Here is a 17,626-nt window from a genome sequence, read left to right as displayed (position 1 = left end):
GTAATTTGTCCATTGGGAACATCACGGGGTAGCTTCCTCGCAGACTAATTGCCGGGGAAGTGGAAAGCTACCCAATGAAGCCCCACTGACTCTTGTTGACTTGATATCGTGGCCACTTGTCGAGGTTCATGATGACCCGAGCGGGGGTGGAGGTGGGCTTTCCTGACGATCATACGCCTAGTCTGAGACTACTTACAGCTGACCCCAGAGAATAATTAGGAACAAGTGATATTTATTGCCCCCGAAACAGAAGTAGAATTTCACACTCAACGCCAGAAAGCGAAGGCGCCATCACTAGAGCCGCGTAACCCTCCGTTAACTTCTGCTTGTTGATATCAAACTTTATACTTTGATAACATGTCCTCCACCGAGACAAAGACTAATCCAGCCGATGCCCAGAACTGGTTACCTCACGGAGGTAGCCATGACCTGGTTACCTTCCAGTCACGCACCTAGGGCGACTGGCGCGATGAGTTCCACAAGTATGGTTGCGTGGTCATCAAAAATGTGATCAGCCCAGAGCGCGCCGAATACTATCGCGAGAAACAGATTCAGTGGCTGAAGAACTTTGATCTTGGCTTTGATGAAAGAGATGAGAGTACCTGGAAAGAGGCGCATTTGCCTGTTAGCTTCAAGGGAGGGTAAGAATCCTCATATTGAAAGACTGATAACGAATGCTAACTCCATTAAAGCATGTATTTCGCTTATGGTTCTCCTCATGAGAAAATGGCCTGGGAAGCACGCTCGGAGCCCGCAGTTATCAAGATTTTTGAGACTCTTTGGGAAACCAAGGAGCTAATCAGCTCGTTTGATGGAATGAACATCTCTATGCCGCGGCGCAAGGACCTTCGCTGGAGCCCATGGCCTCACTGTGACCAAAATCAAAGGCGTAAAGTGTGAGTTTTCTTTATTGTAGTACTAAACGATCGACTACTGATATAGGTACAGAATGCAAGCCGTTCAGGGACTGCTTAACTATGCTCCCAACGGTCCCAAGGACGGTGGTCTTATGTTGATGAAAGGCTCCGCTAAACTTTTCGACGAGTTCTTTGCCCAAAAGCGCGAGTCCTATAACCACGAAGACGCACTGCCTCCCGAGATGGAATACATGGATCTTTTCCTGTTCAGTGATAAAGACGTTTGAGTGGTTTAAGGAGCGTGGCTGTGAGCTGATCAAGGTGAACATGGATCCTGGCGATTTCGTTCTATGGGACTCCCGGACTATGCACTACGCTTGTCTGCCCGAGGGAGACCAGATCCGCCATGTGCAGTATATCTGCATGATACCCAAGCGCTTTGCGTCGCCAGAGGCATTAGAGCTAAAGAAGCAATGCTTCGAAAATTATATTGGAACTATTCACTGGCCCCACTGGTACGCATCGTCGGAAGAATTTACTATTACTGGGAAAGACACAAACTTGAGACAGCAATATTCGGCCTGCTAAGGAGAAACCTATGCGTGGGGATGTCGTCTGGCCGAAGGACCGCAGCGTACCATTTGAGAAACCCGAGTTGACGGACACGGTCTTGAAATTGGCTGGTGTTAAGGCCTACTGAGTGTAACTCGCTACAAATAATTACATGGCAAAATCGCGACAAGTAAAATCTGGCTTTGCATTCCAAGTCTTATCTGTTGTAACATTTCCTCCGGGGAAATTTCACCAATGAAAACAGCTTAAAAATTCCAAGATCCTAGGTTTGTATACTTCGTACTGTGTTAATATAAAGGCTGATTTACCGGCTGGAGACTCTTAACCCGGAAACCCCGAGCGTTCAATTGATGAAACATGTTGTTTACGGGCTTGCTCGTGTCCTTTCAGCGAAGAAAGGTTATTTGCCAATCGAGAACTAACGACATTTGTTTCGTCTACGCGAAGCGCCAACGAGAAATTCAGACTTTTCGACTCCTTCCAGCCACTTCTTTCGCCCGAGAAAAGTATGAAGTAAATCATTCTCCAGCTCCCCCGCTCGGAAGTCCACTCAAGAAAGAGTGGTCGACCCCCACATCCCCGTAGCGGATAGCCGGATACAGTCTGGGGAAGCGGGGAATATACGTGGGCCAGAAGCCTGGAGGATCGGCTAATTTTCTTAATTTTGAATCACGACTGGTTGATTGGAGCATGGCTAGAGCGCCATCGCCCCTTTTGACTTGCCATCGGCGCTCGTGGCTGCATCCTATGGCTCGGCGGGAGTGGGAAGCTACGGCAGAGCCAAAAGGGGCTTGGATCTTATCTTGGAAACTTTGAAAATAGCCTTTCTTATTAAACTGCAAGGTTTTCGTCAAAGCCATTTCCGAATATATTTGCTACCCTTGTCTGGGACTGGACGTCTCTCAAATCAACAGCCCTACATCAATTGAGTTTTCTTTCTGTGTTTCGACCGAGCTGGTCTTGTCAACAGGAATACAATGAAGGACGTTGGCAAGACCTCCGAGGAGCAAATTGAGGTGCTTGATTATGATAAACCAGGACAGGATGGTTATGATGTTGCGAACAAAGTGATGGGAACGGTCAAGTTGACCGAAGACTCGATCATCTATATCCCCACTCCTACTGCGGATCCGCAGGGTACATGACAGCCTAGTATGAGGATCTTGTGACAATGCTAATCGACAGAACAGATCCCATGAATATGCCAAATTGGGAGAAAACAGTTGTACTTATAGTCATTTCTACATGTACGCGTTGGGACTTTTTCTGCCTTGGCCATTGGACTTTGGTTGATTGACTCATTTGACTCTAGTCTCCACTCTCAGCATCTCTCTTGTATCTGGATTCGGAGGCGTGATCACATTTTATGTTCCAGAGTACAGTGCCGCAGGCAAGGACTATGCTGCTATCTCGCAGTTGATGACATACCCAACGCTTTTCATGTAAGACTTTTCCTTTCTCCACACATTAAGAATGATTACCTGAACCTGACTTCGCTTTCCATCAGGGGTATTGGCAATCTTATTGGCATGCCTATCGCCATCGCCGTCGGCCGTCGGATCGTTCTTTTGGCATTCACTCTTATACTGATACTTGCTGCGGTCTTATGTGTGAAGGCAGAGACCTATGAATGGCATCTCGGCGCTCGTATGGTCCTGGGACTTTGTGCAGGACAAAGTGAGGCACTAGTGCCTATGATCACCCAGGTATGTGTTGTGAAAAATACAGGATTGATATGAAGGAATGCGGGTAACTGATATGTTCAACAGGAAATCTTCTTCCTACACGAGAGAAGCAAATACCTCATGCTTCAACAAGCCATTCAAGTTGTTCTGACCACGGTCTGGACACTATTTGCCAGTCCAATTGCCGGCGGTATTACACCCCAAGGCTGGTATGGTCTCGGTGCAGGTCTAGCCGGGCTCCAGTTCCTAGTTGCTGTGGTTCTTCTTCCAGAAACGAAGTATGATCGCGGTTTGACATCGTACCAAGAGACTGTCTCAGATGACAACTCAGCGAGACAGATGGATCTCGAGGCTGATGGAACTACTAAGCCCACAATAGTTGTTTGCAAGGAGAGGCCACCACTTGACTTTGTTAACTACTCCCCAAGGACCTGGAAATCGGATATGAGGCTCTGGGTTGGAAAGCCGGAGTGGCATAAGGCAATTGATGTGCTCAAGGTACGGAGTTTATTTCCTCATGTCCAAGTCGCACGTCTAACACACAGTTTCTAGCAAACCTTCCAACTCTTGTTCTTCCCCAACGTCTTCTGGGCATTGTGTATCAACGGCCTCACTATCGGCGTCAATATTGCCATTGCCACAACCTACGGCACAATCCTCACCAGTGCTCCCTACAACTGGCCAGATTCGAGCACCAGCTACGTGAACTGTGGACAAATCATAGTAGCCTTGATCGCCCTCCCACTACTCGGAACAGGCTCCGATACACTCATCAAATGGTTTGCCCAGCGCAACGGAGGTATGCACGAGCCAGAAACCCGACTCTTGCCTTTAGTCTTCCCTGTCATCGTCGGCGTCTTTACCGCTGTCCTCTACGGTCAGGGAGCTTCTCATCCGGAGCATTACCATTGGTTTGTATATGCGTGGACAGTGGCAGCCTATTATTTCTGCTTCGTTGGTGCGAACATTGTCGCCATCACGTACTTGCTAGATAGTTATCCTGCTCGGGCTGGTCCCCTGCTCGTCATTATCTGTGCGTTCCGAGGGTTTATCTCGTTTGGAACGAGTTATGGCACCACGGCGTTCGTGGATAACCATGGTTATGATGGTGCCTTTGGTACCTTTGGTGCTTTAACGGGTGTGCTTGGGTTGTTGGGTGTGCCAGTTTATTTCTGGGGCAAGAATATCCGACAGTTCACTGGGAGATTTGCCAAGAGCAAGACGGATTAGATATTGGTCGTTCATTATATTATGACTTGGCTTGAACAACTGATTCTCGCTGGAGATATGCCGATTCCAACACCGGTCAAATGCAAACGCTTTCTCTGGATGCAAATCATCGTGATTGTCTAGTCTCGCACTTAGAAGCCGACCAAATTGCGATTGGTCGATATTAGTCGATTGGTATGCCATCTAATCCTCCAAGAGATCCATTCCAACGCCACGGAGAGCACCCACAGCCCAGTCGGGATACTTGGTCTTATCTCCGGCGTAGATATTAGAGAAGAACTTGCGAAGGAAAGCCGGATACCGGTCTTCCATAATAGCTTGGCGTATAGATCCCATCAATTTCAACATGTAATGGACATTGTGTTGAGTGAGCCTAGATTTCAGGATCAGCATCGAAAGGTTCAAATGCTTAATCGATCATAAACTTACAGATGAGCACCGACGGTCTCCTTTGCGGTAATATGGTGGATATATGCCTTGGTGACACCGAGACCACCTTGATTCGTGGGGCGACAGCAAACACAGTCACAATTTTCGTCGATAGGCGAAAAGTCAGTTGCATATTTTTGATGGCGAAGATTCAGGGTGCCTGCATCCACGATGGCATTGCCAAAACGCTGATCTGATATCAGTGGGGGATCTCGAACATAGATTATAATGGAAACTTACCGCTGTGCGTGTGGGCCACACGCAATCGAACATGTCTGCACCAAGAGCGACTGCAACGACGATGTCTTCGGGGTATCCCTGCGCCAAGTTAGCATGGGCGAGTTGAACAGACAGGATAACAGGTACTTACCACGCCCATCACATATCGGGGTTTATTCTCAGGCAGCAGGCCTGTGCATGTGTCGACCCTTATAGGAATTAGTATGTGTAACGATGGTAGCAGAGGTGACACTTACACCTTGCAAAATTCCTCCTTGGCTTCACCTCCAGACAAACCTCCAATCGCAATTCCTGGGGTATCTCGAGCCACCATTTCCTCGCAGCATTGCTTTCGAAGTTCCAAGTCTAAGCCACCCTGAATAATGCAGAACAAGTTCTGCCTCTCAGGGTATTTATGCGCATCAATGCACCGATCTAACCAACGAACCGAGCGGTCCATAGCTTCCTTGATTCGCGCATGATCTGGCGATGTGGTTGCGATGACATCGTCTAGCTGCATGATGATATCCGAGCCGATAGAATTTTGGAGGGAGATAGAATGTTCAGGAGTGAGGAGCCTAAGAGTTGTCAGCCATTGGCTCAAATTTCCAACATGCAGGACGGAAGCACTGGTTGGCAGGGAGTCATACATAGGCGATCCATCATGAGGACTAAGGAAGCGCACGCCTTCCTCGGTAACAGTAGCAAGCTTAAGCAGCGAAACCATTTGGAAACTGGACTCGAAATATTCTATCAGCGCTGCCAATTGCTCCATGAAAATGTGCCACTTCTTACCCGCCACTATCGGTCAAAAGATTACGATCCCATCCTTGGAATTTATGCGCACCACCCACAGCATCCAGAACCTCCTGCCCAGGTTTCAAGCCCAGATGATATGTATTGTTCAAGCAGAGCATACACCCTGTTTCGCGCAGCTGGTCATATGTCAAGCCTTTGAGGGACCCTTGCGTTGCAACAGGCATGAAGATCGGCAGTGGGACGGAGCCGTGGGGGAGGTGGAGGGTACTCGCGCGAGCTTTCGTAGTCTAAGCACAAGAAAGGCGTAATTTGAGTCAATCGTAGCTCTTTTGCGACCAACAAAGTTTTGGCGAAGACATACCGAACATTTCGCATGATGGTCAAAAGTCAATGCGGAGGGCATAGCTTTTCGGACGGGCTCGGCGGCGGTAGACATAGCTGCGGTAGGCACAAGTAATGCCTTGGGTATCAATTTAGGACGAAGTCGGGCCAGTGCAGCGGAGCATTGCATGGAGAGCGAGCGTGGGGTTGAGGTGTGGGACAGCGTTTTGCGATGCGCTCAGGCACAATCGAACTGATAAGCTGTTTGTCTGGTTTGCACCCGCTACCATTGTGGGTGAGAGCCCACGAAGGCAATCTCTTTGCCACATATTTTGTTCTAGATCGAAAATGACGAATAATCAATTTTGGCCGAACAATTGAAGCCATTTTAAGATACATGTCTGGAAATCTTGGAGTTGGAGGTTGTGTGTAGAGAATGGAAAGCTTGATGAAGGGTCTCTCTACATACGCTCCCAAGGCCGACACTCTCTCTGCCTACACTTGTGCTAGTCGCCATAGCTTTTTAAATATTCATCTCTTTCAATTGTTCTCATTGATACATATCTGGGCAACAGAGAGTTCCAGTGTGGAAGGATTACAGTAGTACACGTGAAAAGCTAATTAAAGCCACTTCCGCTGACCTCATTCCAAATTCTGAGGTAGATTCCACCTGTACATATCAATCTCCATATCTATGTTAGGCCTGGGAACTCTCTTTCTGTAGAAGAGCGTTAATATTTTAGCAATGGTCAAACTTATTTGAAAAGGTTGCCAGCACGATTCCTTCTCGTGGGAGATTCTCCCTCGCCTCATAAATATAGTTCTGCGGTGGAAACCTACAAGATCGCGAAATCTCCATTAGCATCTCGTCGAGCATTCAGGGTAATATATTACACCCAAGTCACCTTTCCCTCGCTCGACTGAGGTCAAACATGACTCATGCTTTGTATTAAACAGGCAATCCCAGCCCCTCACCGAAGAACTCGCCAGTGGAGATTCGGCCCTCGGAGGATGACCGACCTGGTCAGTGCGGAAGGGTCAAAATGCGGGGGCCCATTCCCTATCGCCGACTCCCCGGGCAAGGTGCAGCTAGTTCAATGCCGAGAGAGAAAAAAAAATGAAAAAACAAACAAAAAGGGGGGCATTAGTGCCTTCTACGGCGCCCGGGTCCTTTTTCTCTTAACATCCGAGTCAGACTTTGCACCTTCCTGGGCGCTTTTGGATCTATAGATCTCCAGCATCATGGCGGAAAAGGTGGCTACTCGAGATGTTGAGAATGCTGTAGACGTGAGTATTCCCCGCGATCGGATTTGTCATTTACTGGGTGGATGTATGCTGATTTTGAAGGGGTAACAGTACTCTGGGTCTAACACTGTCGACCCGGAGCGCGAGGCGGCCGAGAAGGCTTTGGTTTGGAAGCAGGATCGTAGGATCGTGCCTCTATGTGCGGCAATTTATCTCTTGTGTTATTTGGATCGGTCTAATATTGGTGAGTATTAACAAGATCAGGAGGCTGGGCGGGGGCATTTGAGCTGAGATCGTGCAGGCAATGCCAAGATCCTCAATCAAAATACACACAATGATCTCCTATCCGAGACGAATATGACTTCTTTTCAGTATACGTGAGTCTTACGCCTACATCCGTGGATGAGCTTGTCGATGTGTCAAGCAATGGGCTAACATCTTCTCAGGATTGCACTGATGGTATTTTTGATCGCGTACGCATTGTTCGAAGTCCCATCAAACTACTTCCTGAAGAAGCTCCGGCCAAGTGCAAGTTCTTTCAAAATTAACAATCGATCGGCATAACCAAGGCTAACCATACCATAGCGATGGATTTCCTTCCTCATGCTCTCCTGGGGCGCAACGACAATGGGTCTCGGTGGCGTGCACAACTACGCCCAGGTCACAGGGCTCCGCTTCTTGCTCGGCGTCATGGAGGCAGGGCTCTTCCCCGGCTTCGTCTACTATCTGACATTCTGGTACCGGAACTCGGAGAGATCTATGCGGGTAGCCTTGATTCTGGCTTCAGCAACTCTGGCCGGTGCTTTCGGCGGCGCGATTGCATATGGAGTAGGCCACATGAATGGTGCACACGGGCTTTCTGCTTGGCGATGGCTCTTCATCATCGAGGGTGCGCCATCCTGTGCCTCGGCAGTTCTGGTCTGGTTCTTCTTGCCAGACTATCCGGAGACGGCGAACTGGTTGTCCGCTGAAGAGAAGGAATTAGCGGCAGATCGGCTGAGATTGGAAGGTTCAAAGGGCTCCGCGAGTGCTATGACTTGGGCGGATGCGAAAGCAGTGCTGGTGGACTGGAGGTTGTATGCTCACTATGCTGTATGTTGCCTCAGTCTGGTATGTTGAAATACACCTGTCTAATGTGTCTGGCAGGTATACTTTGGAATCTCGACGCCATTCTCGAGCCTTTCCCTCTTCACACCAGCTATCACAGCTGGCCTTGGATATTCGAACTTGCGTGCTCAGCTCATGACCGTCCCGCCTTATGCCGTTGCATATGTCGTGACAGTTACGGTAGCCTGGTCAGCAGACCATTTCAACAGGTCAGTTCAAGCTCAACCAGACGATTTCTGAAACAATTTACTAATTCCTCATATTATAGTCGTGGTCTTCACTCAGCCATCTTCTCATTCATTGGAGCAATGGGTTTCTTAGCCTCTGCTGTTCTTCCCCCCGATGCATATCTAGTAAGTAGTCCCAACCGATCATCAAAACCCCAAGACACAACTCTAACCATTGCAATTTTAGCACCGCTACGGCTGTCTGATCGTTGCAGCCAGCGGTGCCTTCGCCTGTATCCCACCCCTTCTGGGCTGGCTCTCATCGAACCTCCGCTCCACAGCCGGCGCAGGTCTCGCCATCGCGCTTAACGTTTCTTTCGGTGCACCTGGCCAGATTGTCGGCGTTTGGATCTACAAGAGTAATGAGGCCAAGAAGGGATATCCGACTGGCCACTGGACAAATGCAGCACTATTGCTGTTCGTTGCGGCTGGCTGTGTACTGCTGAGGTTGTATTATGGGTGGAGAAACAGTCGGGGTTTTGGTGATGGAACAGGAAAGAAGTTTGCATATTAGATACCTCAAGTAGATAGGTTGGATGCTTGTTCGCGGCGGGTTTTATATACCGGATATCATGTATACGGCGCTCTGTGCCGCAGGAGACACGTCGCTGCGTGGAACAACCGATAGCGCATGTTCTCGCTATCGACAAATAGTCAAATGATAATGACAAATAAGATGAATGAATGATATGCCACCAGAAACCTTCTGAAGAGCGCACTGCAAAAAAAGGTGCGGAGCTCAACCAGTAAAAACCGCCCTACTGAGAGTAGGTGATCCGTCTCCCCCTCAGACCAAAAAGGGCGTACACCCAGTCAATCCATCTCGAATACAATCGCGAAATCCAGCCCAAAATTGCTTCTCGATAGCAAGCTTCATCCATATACCAAGATACACGCAGACTATCCATATATCCCATAACCTTTGCATTCCTCTAACATCCACCTCCACCCCCTCCACCAGCCCCAGCAGCCGCCGCCGTCACAGCCACAAGTCCATTGCGAGACCTCCGCGCCCTTTTCTTATCATGCTCGATGCTCTTAGCGTAGGATTTTTGGTACTTATCATAATCTCGAATGTACCGATCGTAGTCACTGCCGTATGCGACACGGCGCGGTGGTGGGTATTTCTCTTTTGAGTTGGAGGATGAGCCGAAGCACATTATGAGAGTATGTGGGATTGACACGATTATGTAGCTGATGTTTTTGATGTTTTGATGCCAGATATCTTGGATATAGATGAAAGTGCAAGGAGATAGGAGACTGTATAAGATTGAAGATCTTTAATATAATATCCCAGTTTATTCATGAGGCAACAAGATTCTCTTTATTTCTGTTGTGGCTGATATTGGGCGTTCCAAGATTCGAATGGCATAGCCACCGCCCGATATATTCGTGTTTCGTCATTAAGTTCGATTGGAACCCGGGCGGCCATCTGAAGTTGGGGGCGGCTCGTTACCATATAAGGTAATGGGAAGGGCGATCGGTTATATCCATGGATGGATGGATCTAAATTTGGAGTCAGGGTTTAAGGCAGTTGAGTTTAATTTGATGACTGAGTGTGATGGTCATACAATCTTGCAATGAGGGCAAGGAGGGATGATTAGAAGCTTTAGCATTGTTCATGCTGAATGGGGTTGATTCTTCTATGGCTTTTCACCGGCAGACAATGGCCACAAGTAGTCTCCACGTATCTCAGAATCTGGCATACTTTGATGACAGGAAGCTTCGAGTAGGTAATCTTCGTATGCAGTAGGCATAATTCCATTTATAAAAGGAGGTACAGCATGTTGAAGAGTGATAGTTTGTAGCGGGCAGTACCAAGACAATGTTCTAGCTATGCTTTTTGAACCCGCAGAAAATTTCAATCGAATTCGAGCATTACAGACATTATACGAACCAAGGTTTCAAATGATAGGAGGTACAAGTTTCTGAGTAGTCATGCTGTCGATAATTTTGTAGTCCAATACAAGGAAACTTCCAACCATTCTGATAAACTCAGCCATCACAAGCCCAGTTGCCCATGGAAGAATATGAAAAACAAAAGAAATACACAAGGCTGATAAACCCAATTCAATACAGTCCAGTCCAATCCCAGTTCCAGTTCCAGCGGCTAGCACATAGCAAAGAGCTTAAGCTAAAGGAAAAACTCCCGTATCGAAACTGAACCCAAGAAAACGATCGTCCATGAAGATCCAAAGAACCTAAGCTGATTAATCCAAACAAAGAAGCTGGAGCGAGGGGAAACAATCCACCTTTCCCACTCGTCCAGTCAGTTCCTATAACTCCTTGCGCGGACTCGGATTCATCGCTCCTCATGTTTCATTAGTACCCTCACCATTCCTCTTTCCCTTCTAGCCTTATCTCAAAAGTACCTGGTCACTTGAAATGAAGCCGAGTGGCTTCCCGTCCCATAGGTAACACAGGGATCCGAGACCAAGAGTCTTTAGAGCAAGACAATCACAATGTACGATCCCGCGGCAAGCTAGACTGGCTCTTTCGGATGCAGATGTATAGAGGCGCACTGCAAAAAACCACCCAAGGCATAACCACCGCAGAAACAGAGCCATTTTGGAGCGCACGACACCGTTGGCCAGGCACCCGCAACAGAGTTTTCCGTAACCGCGGTTCGAGGCGGGTATCTCGACGGCAGAGCCCCACAAACACACTCCACTAATTCATTTTGACAGCCATGGGGGAGTTCCAGAGACAAGGATTATAGCAAGTCCAACGTGGTCATTTTGAACGGGTACGTTCCACGTCGGAGGTTGTGGCCATCGAAAGAAAAAAAACGAGAAAAGGTCGGTATAGGGCGTTGATGCATATAGATGTCTCCCGACCACATGGATTGTGCCCAATCTGCGAAATTCGCCGGTATCGCAAGTCCGGGCCGGAGAATTAGGACAACGCTGTCCCTGGCCTTTAGGACTGAGTGGGTAACACAGTTCCGCTGGCAAGTCGTACAAGCACCAGGCTAGGAGCAAGGTAGTCGCCCTGGTCTAGTCTCGACGCAAACCAGGACCGCTGCAGATGACCCATAGCAGTTGGGAAGACCACAGGCAATCTCAATCACCAGCCTAACGCAGTCCCGCCCATTCAGTCAAACTCTTATCCTCGGCCCCAGATGATCACCCTCCCCCACCCAACCTGTCGGATCATAAATCGGTGAGCGGTTCTCGCTGCATTGGTATTGCAGGTCGCCAACTGTCTCGGTTTCCACCGGCGGGGGAAATCCATCGCGCATCCGGGATTCGAGGAACAGGGCGATTCTGTTGGGGATGAAGTGGATGAAGTGGATGGAGTGGTATGCATGGAACTGCCTTGGGTCTTTTCTCCCCTTCGTTTTCTGCACGCGTATTAGGAGAACAAACGAGAGCAGCAACAATTCGCAATTGTTGCTGTGGGCCAGCGCAGCAAGCAGAAAAAAAAATTCAAACCCACACAAAGTGCGGCATAGCAGGGAACCCGCGGTAATCCCGAATAGAGTAAAAACACATGAATGAAGAAGAGATAGCCACCCAACAAAAGAAAAATAAGCCGAACCGTATAAGAAAGGATAAAAGGAAAGATAAAAGATTCTCAGAATCCGCCAGCACCGCGGCCGTAGCCGGCGGATTGCTAAGGGAAGAGTTGGCCGGCATAGACGGTGGAGCCGCCGGGCTGCTGGTTGAGGGTCTTCAGGGCGACTTCGGCGGCGTCTTCTTTGGCATTGTTGATGTACTGGCCATCATACCAGTAGCGAGCGGCGATAGTATTATGGCCCTGAACGGTCACGGTACTGGACCAGGCGGTTCGACCTCCTGCATTCCCGACGCCAGGATAATCAGCATCCGCTGTCAAGCTCAGAAGTAAAAGTCGGTGTACAGTGGTTGGTTTTCTGCTGCTCCACTCTGGTCTTCCTTCAATGCTGAGACACCTCGAGAGGAAGCGAGAGAGGATGAACTCGCAGAGAGACGCATCGAATGGAGAGCAGGAAACGACAAGGGAGGAGAGTAGATATGCAGGAAAGGGGCATAGATGGAAAGAATCTAACGGCTTCTGTCCTTCTTGTAGGAGCAAAAGACGGTGGCAGATGTATGAGAGGGTCAAGGAGGGAAAAATGGAAACGGGAATGTACCTCGCCGATCGGAGACGATGTTGAAGACAGGAGGAGGCAGTTTGGTTCGTCTGCAGTGGTCTTCCAAGACATTAGTCCAAGCCAATGGTTCTTCAGGGTTCTTCGTGGCGTTGTTTAAAGTGGTTCAGAGAGAGGTTCGTCTTCCAATGGCTTACCCTGAAGCTGATCTTGCCAGCTGGGCCGTGCTGCAGTACTGGTTCCTTGCGGGCTATTTAGCTGTGACATTGTGGGCCGTGATCGATTGTTGAGGAATTGCAATAGCGGGGGTGTAATGAGAGAAAGACGAGGTTTCTGATGGAGGCGGTGGTCGATAAGACGGTGGTCGAGGGGGGTTGTTGTGGTGGGGGGGAAGATGAAGAGGGCGAGTTTAAGAAAGCAGGCAGTCCAACACCAAGTCAAGGGCCGAAAGTGTTCAACGTTCAAAGTTTCCTTCTTTGTCGCAGCCCCCCCACAGATATGTATCCAAAGTAGAAAAGTAAATCAGAACCTCAAAAAACGAATGATGACGGGTAACTCCAAACTCAATGGATCCGGAACTCTCGCACGACCTTTTTAACTCTCGATAATCAAGATGGGAAGCGGGGAGGTCATATAAACGGTGGGCCTATCTTGAATGCTGCAAAAATAGAAATAGGAATTAAATAGAGAAATCAAAAAAATGAATTAAATCAAATGATGAAAAAGCGCCTCAAGAAAATTACCCGTTCTCGGAAGGAAGGGGGGAAGCCTAGTGCAAATCTTTTTCTTCGTTGTTTTTTTGCCTTTCGGGATTTCTCTATTGCAGATTTTTTTTCATATTCTTCCTGTGTCTAATTTGGAGCCTAAACCGTCCAACATAGCGGAACGGACTTATGCAGGATGACTGGGGACATGGTACAGCGTCAGCCAGATACCAATTTCCTCCCCTCCAAGGGTGATCCACCAGTCAAGGAGCGAGGCGGGATGGGACATGCGGATCATTAGTTATGAGGCTGCACACTGGAACGGCCCGGCGCACGGCGACCAGGCCAGTCCTTGAAGAAACATTAGATGGGGAAAGGGGGCGAGAAGCCAACGGCCAAGCAGGGAGATGGATCTACTTGATCAATAGGCAGGGAAAGAGGGGCAGTTAGTCTTGCGCTTCATGCTTTTTCTGACAGAGATATGCTATCCACTCTATCCACAGCATCGCATTCAATTCATGACTATCTATGTCCTATAATTATCGGCAAGGAGACTGCAAATTCAGACCCGTTTTGAAGAGGAACTTGTTATTCTACAGCCAACAGTCCGTCTTGCTCTAAACAATCCCAAAAATTACACTGATATACATATATTTAGTCATAAAATAGAACCCTAAATCCCATCTCTACTCCATGCAATTCGTCCGGGGAGAAGGGAAGACAACCATTGGACAGAACAGAAAATTGAACAACTCAGAGCATCCACCCCACATCAATATTTACCAAATCGAGTCCAACGAACGGAACATACCAATAACAAACCCACAAAAGGAAAAGAAAAGAAAAGAAAACAGTCCCTTGAGTGGTACACATTTAGAGCCCCGTTTATGCCTCATCGACGAATGGATAATCAAATCGGCGGAAACGCCTTCTGGAAGAAACCCTGCGGAAATGCGAGTGCATGGATTGCAGGTGTGGCGGGCATGTGTATGTATGTGTGTCGTTGTCTTATCCGCCTAAACTCTTTTTAGCTAAGTGGATGGCTGATCAGTGCCCAAGGCCATAGTATCTTGTGGGAGCTTTTCTGGTCCTTGTCATAGTTTGCTTGCTACTGAGGACGATTAGAGTATGTCTTTGGAATGGGATTTTGGGAATTGTGAGGTCAATCTTTCTGTTTATTGTGTAGAATGGTCATTTCCTCTGTAATTAGGTCTATATTATCTACTTCAGCAAGTCGATTCCACAAAAGAAAAGAGTAACAAGACTACAAGCACAAGAGAAATTGACCCATTGGGCTGCCGCTTTTCTCTCATTCACGGCTTCCCTTAATCTCCGTCTCTTCCCTAATTCTAGTCCTAGCCCCTAGTCCAGGTAGTAGTTGTTGGGTCGCAGTGCATGAATCAGAATCCCTAGGAGCATGAACAGCTGTTGAGGAAGCTGGAAGAATAAAAAAAAATCAACAATCAATCAGAACTAGTCAACATCAACACCCGATCAATGAATGGGATTCATTCCGAGTATGCTGGTTCAAAAGAACCCCGGTTCGCAGCTCCAGCTCCAGCTCCAGCTCTAGCCTCTCCCCTCCTCATCCGCACCTTCACCTCACGAATGCCAGCCACTCTGGGGGAGACGGGGTGGGGGTGGGGGTGGCTAACCGCCCTGGTCGCGCTCTGTCCAACGACCACCAACCACCCCCCTCCTCCCGGGGACACCTACCTCTGGGACGGATACCGCTAGTGGCCGTGGCCTGCCCCAGGGCCCCCTCCGGGGCAGAGTGAAGCAACAGTGCATAGTGACCATTACCATCGCTAATGGCTCCAGTGTTGGGCCTCTGGGTAGATATTCGCCTCCATCTGGCCTCGATGGGTTGGGCGTTGGGCACTGCGGCATTAGTATCTGCACAGTGTAAGGCCGACACGCTGCCACGTAGAGGTGCATGCTCTCTGGAGGGGCATTGTGGTGGTAAAAGAAAGATAGAAGGGTTGAGGACTCTAACGGCGGACGTTGATGGTTCCATGGTTCACGAGTATGCGGCTAAGAAGGATGGAACTCGTGGCGAGGTGACAAAGGGGGAGGCACTTGGGCACTTGGGACAGGGAACGACTAACGAAAGAGCCGAGCCGACTCGGGGGAGGGCTGGGCCGCTTTAGCAAGGGCAAGCGCCCCCGCATCAAGCTTAACCAGGCTTAACTAGGTACGGCCGTAGCTAGACTTGGCCCGAACAGCCTACATCCAGGGTAAATCGCCAAGGGTCTCTCAGGTATCGAAGCCAAGCCTGACGCGGGTTGACATGCAGATATGCATCTACACACACATATGTCTTGGAACGGGTATAGGGCAAAGCCAGAGATATGCCCTGGGTCTGTATCTTGTGGATTGATGGACGTACAGCACACTACTGTACATAAGTTCGGTATCACATACTTTAGTGCCAACCTCGAACCATGGTTCCGAACTATACCCTAAACCCAACTAACGTCCCCCCCACGGTACGTCCACAAATAAATGGATCTATTGACTCCGAACAGCAGTTCCTAATAGCCTACCCGCCACGATAAAATTATGTCAAAATAAAAGGTTTATCCATAGCCAATCGATTTCCCCGCACCGACATTGACAGGTGAGCCCGAACCGCGGGAACATACTACTGTAGATCCCACCACCGCAATCACCACGTACAGCACACCCATATCACCGACATGTGCTTCTTCACTACCTGCGCTAGCGTGGCCTGTGCGCCTCATCTGATCTCTAATCTAGCTAGACAACCTACATACAAACCCAAGTATCTACCGACCGACCGACCCTAGCTCCTGTTTGCGCCTCATCACGAACCATTACCCCCATCCCCCATCCCCTCCACAAATGCTGTCGGTGTAGACAAGGTCACACAGAGACAGAAGTAAACCCCCTTCATGTTTCCTTCAAGCAAGCAGCGGTCAACCAGTCGAGTCAAGTACGTTCTATGCATCGCCAGCAGAGCAGCGCATCTATAGTACATAGCAGGACGATAGACCCAGACCTCCATAGAGAGACATACATACTAGATGATGTGAACGATGGGTTCGATAGACAATACCGCCCAGTCAAGAACATACAGGTTGCACGCATCATGCTGATTCAATCAATTCCAACCTAACCTAACACCGTAGAAGAGAAACCCAACCATCTCTTTGAAGTCAGAGCCTAAACAGAAACTGTATCAGGAGACAACCTGCGCCGTAGTTCGCTAGGTACCTAACGAACATGTGGAGAATATCCACAACCACAACCACCCAGTCCAGTCCATTTCTAAATTACAACCTAAAATACAGCAAAGGAAATCACCCTCGCCCTCGCCATCGTCCTCGCCAACTCAGAACCTCGTTCGCATCTTCGCCACAAACAAAAACAAAAACAAAAATAAAAATAAAAATAAGTCCCAAGAAACGAAAAGTCCCGTCCCCGGAAGCCTAGATGGCAGTCCCTGATCCAATCATTTACGCCAGAGCAGGGGGTTGTCAGGGGATCGACCGCTACAAAAGCCGAGCTCCGAGCTTGGAGCTTGGAGCTGGGACGTGAACGTGAACACGAACCCGGACCTGCCTGACTCCTGACTCCTGAACCCAATTCAATTCAATTTCAAGCCTGAGTCTAAGCCTAATTTCGGGACAGGGTCTGAAGTTGCATGCAACGTGGACTTGACCTCATACCTGCAATGGGGTTGACTTGTCAGTAGACGCGAACGTGGACGGGGACGGGGAGGCGGGCGTGAACATGACTCGCATCTGCATCAAGCCGCAAAGTTAAAAACTTAAGGGACTAAAATCAACTGTGTTTCCGAAAGAGGCATGTCGAGATCGGAAGACCTTAACTAGAAAGCAGAAGAGAGAAAAGGACAAAGTACTGTACACTAAAAGAAGCGATACCCTGAAAGAAAAAAAAAAATAGAAGAAGAATAGCGTCATCATTGCCATGTCATAATATCGTTAAATGTCATGAGATCAGATCAGATCAGATCCCCTGCTATCCATGCACCGCGTTACCAGAATTGAAAAAAGAGACGAAGAATAGGCAATACATACGAAAGAAGTCAAAAGTCCATATCCACCTTCACATTTCAGGGACGGAGAGCAGGAATAGCCCTGGCAGGGCGATGCCAACTCAGCGTTCCCACGAAGATCAGTTGCTCCCTCAGACATCCAGGTCCAGCCCCAAC

At 48.7% G+C, this 17,626-nt stretch overlaps 7 protein-coding genes across 7 annotated transcripts; 4 read left to right on the top strand and 3 right to left on the bottom strand.

The window, feature by feature from the left end:
- Positions 1-391: 391 nt before the first annotated feature.
- Positions 392-1,557, top strand: N7458_000466 (uncharacterized protein; the record flags this gene model as incomplete). The annotated part of the gene is made up of 6 exons (XM_056903860.1): positions 392-418; positions 457-641; positions 693-896; positions 949-1,138; positions 1,179-1,372; positions 1,428-1,557. 6 exons carry the CDS (start codon positions 392-394, stop codon positions 1,555-1,557), a joined length of 930 nt encoding a protein of 309 aa, XP_056771627.1.
- An 850-nt stretch (positions 1,558-2,407) lies between these two features.
- Positions 2,408-4,345, top strand: N7458_000465 (uncharacterized protein; the record flags this gene model as incomplete). Its single annotated transcript, XM_056903859.1, has 6 exons — positions 2,408-2,567; positions 2,621-2,677; positions 2,743-2,872; positions 2,938-3,136; positions 3,200-3,613; positions 3,668-4,345. 6 exons carry the CDS (start codon positions 2,408-2,410, stop codon positions 4,343-4,345), a joined length of 1,638 nt encoding a protein of 545 aa, XP_056771626.1.
- A 183-nt stretch (positions 4,346-4,528) lies between these two features.
- Positions 4,529-6,263, bottom strand: N7458_000464 (tRNA-ribosyltransferase family protein; the record flags this gene model as incomplete). Its single annotated transcript, XM_056903858.1, has 7 exons — positions 4,529-4,718; positions 4,775-4,962; positions 5,015-5,092; positions 5,145-5,202; positions 5,251-5,727; positions 5,789-6,039; positions 6,114-6,263. 7 exons carry the CDS (start codon positions 6,261-6,263, stop codon positions 4,529-4,531), a joined length of 1,392 nt encoding a protein of 463 aa, XP_056771625.1.
- Positions 6,264-7,315: 1,052 nt separating this feature from the next.
- N7458_000463 (uncharacterized protein) lies at positions 7,316-9,166 on the top strand (the record flags this gene model as incomplete). Its single annotated transcript, XM_056903857.1, has 8 exons — positions 7,316-7,360; positions 7,430-7,562; positions 7,620-7,695; positions 7,765-7,846; positions 7,904-8,410; positions 8,465-8,634; positions 8,694-8,778; positions 8,840-9,166. 8 exons carry the CDS (start codon positions 7,316-7,318, stop codon positions 9,164-9,166), a joined length of 1,425 nt encoding a protein of 474 aa, XP_056771624.1.
- Positions 9,167-9,584: 418 nt separating this feature from the next.
- Positions 9,585-9,812, bottom strand: N7458_000462 (uncharacterized protein; the record flags this gene model as incomplete). The annotated part of the gene is made up of 1 exon (XM_056903856.1): positions 9,585-9,812. The coding sequence occupies one exon, from the start codon at positions 9,810-9,812 to the stop codon at positions 9,585-9,587; it is 228 nt and encodes a 75-aa protein (XP_056771623.1).
- A 2,455-nt stretch (positions 9,813-12,267) lies between these two features.
- N7458_000461 (uncharacterized protein) lies at positions 12,268-12,991 on the bottom strand (the record flags this gene model as incomplete). Its single annotated transcript, XM_056903855.1, has 3 exons — positions 12,268-12,548; positions 12,767-12,856; positions 12,922-12,991. The coding sequence occupies 3 exons, from the start codon at positions 12,989-12,991 to the stop codon at positions 12,268-12,270; spliced, it is 441 nt and encodes a 146-aa protein (XP_056771622.1).
- Positions 12,992-14,925: 1,934 nt separating this feature from the next.
- On the top strand, positions 14,926-15,165 carry N7458_000460 (uncharacterized protein; the record flags this gene model as incomplete). Its single annotated transcript, XM_056903854.1, has 1 exon — positions 14,926-15,165. One exon carries the CDS (start codon positions 14,926-14,928, stop codon positions 15,163-15,165), a length of 240 nt encoding a protein of 79 aa, XP_056771621.1.
- Positions 15,166-17,626: the final 2,461 nt, after the last annotated feature.

Source organism: Penicillium daleae (genome assembly GCF_028827525.1).
Source record: "Penicillium daleae strain IBT 16125 chromosome Unknown utg000001l_segment0_segment0, whole genome shotgun sequence".
Taxonomy (NCBI): domain Eukaryota; kingdom Fungi; phylum Ascomycota; class Eurotiomycetes; order Eurotiales; family Aspergillaceae; genus Penicillium; species Penicillium daleae.
The sequence above is the reverse complement of the archived record's forward strand: the minus strand, read 5'-3'. Positions and strand labels throughout refer to the sequence as shown.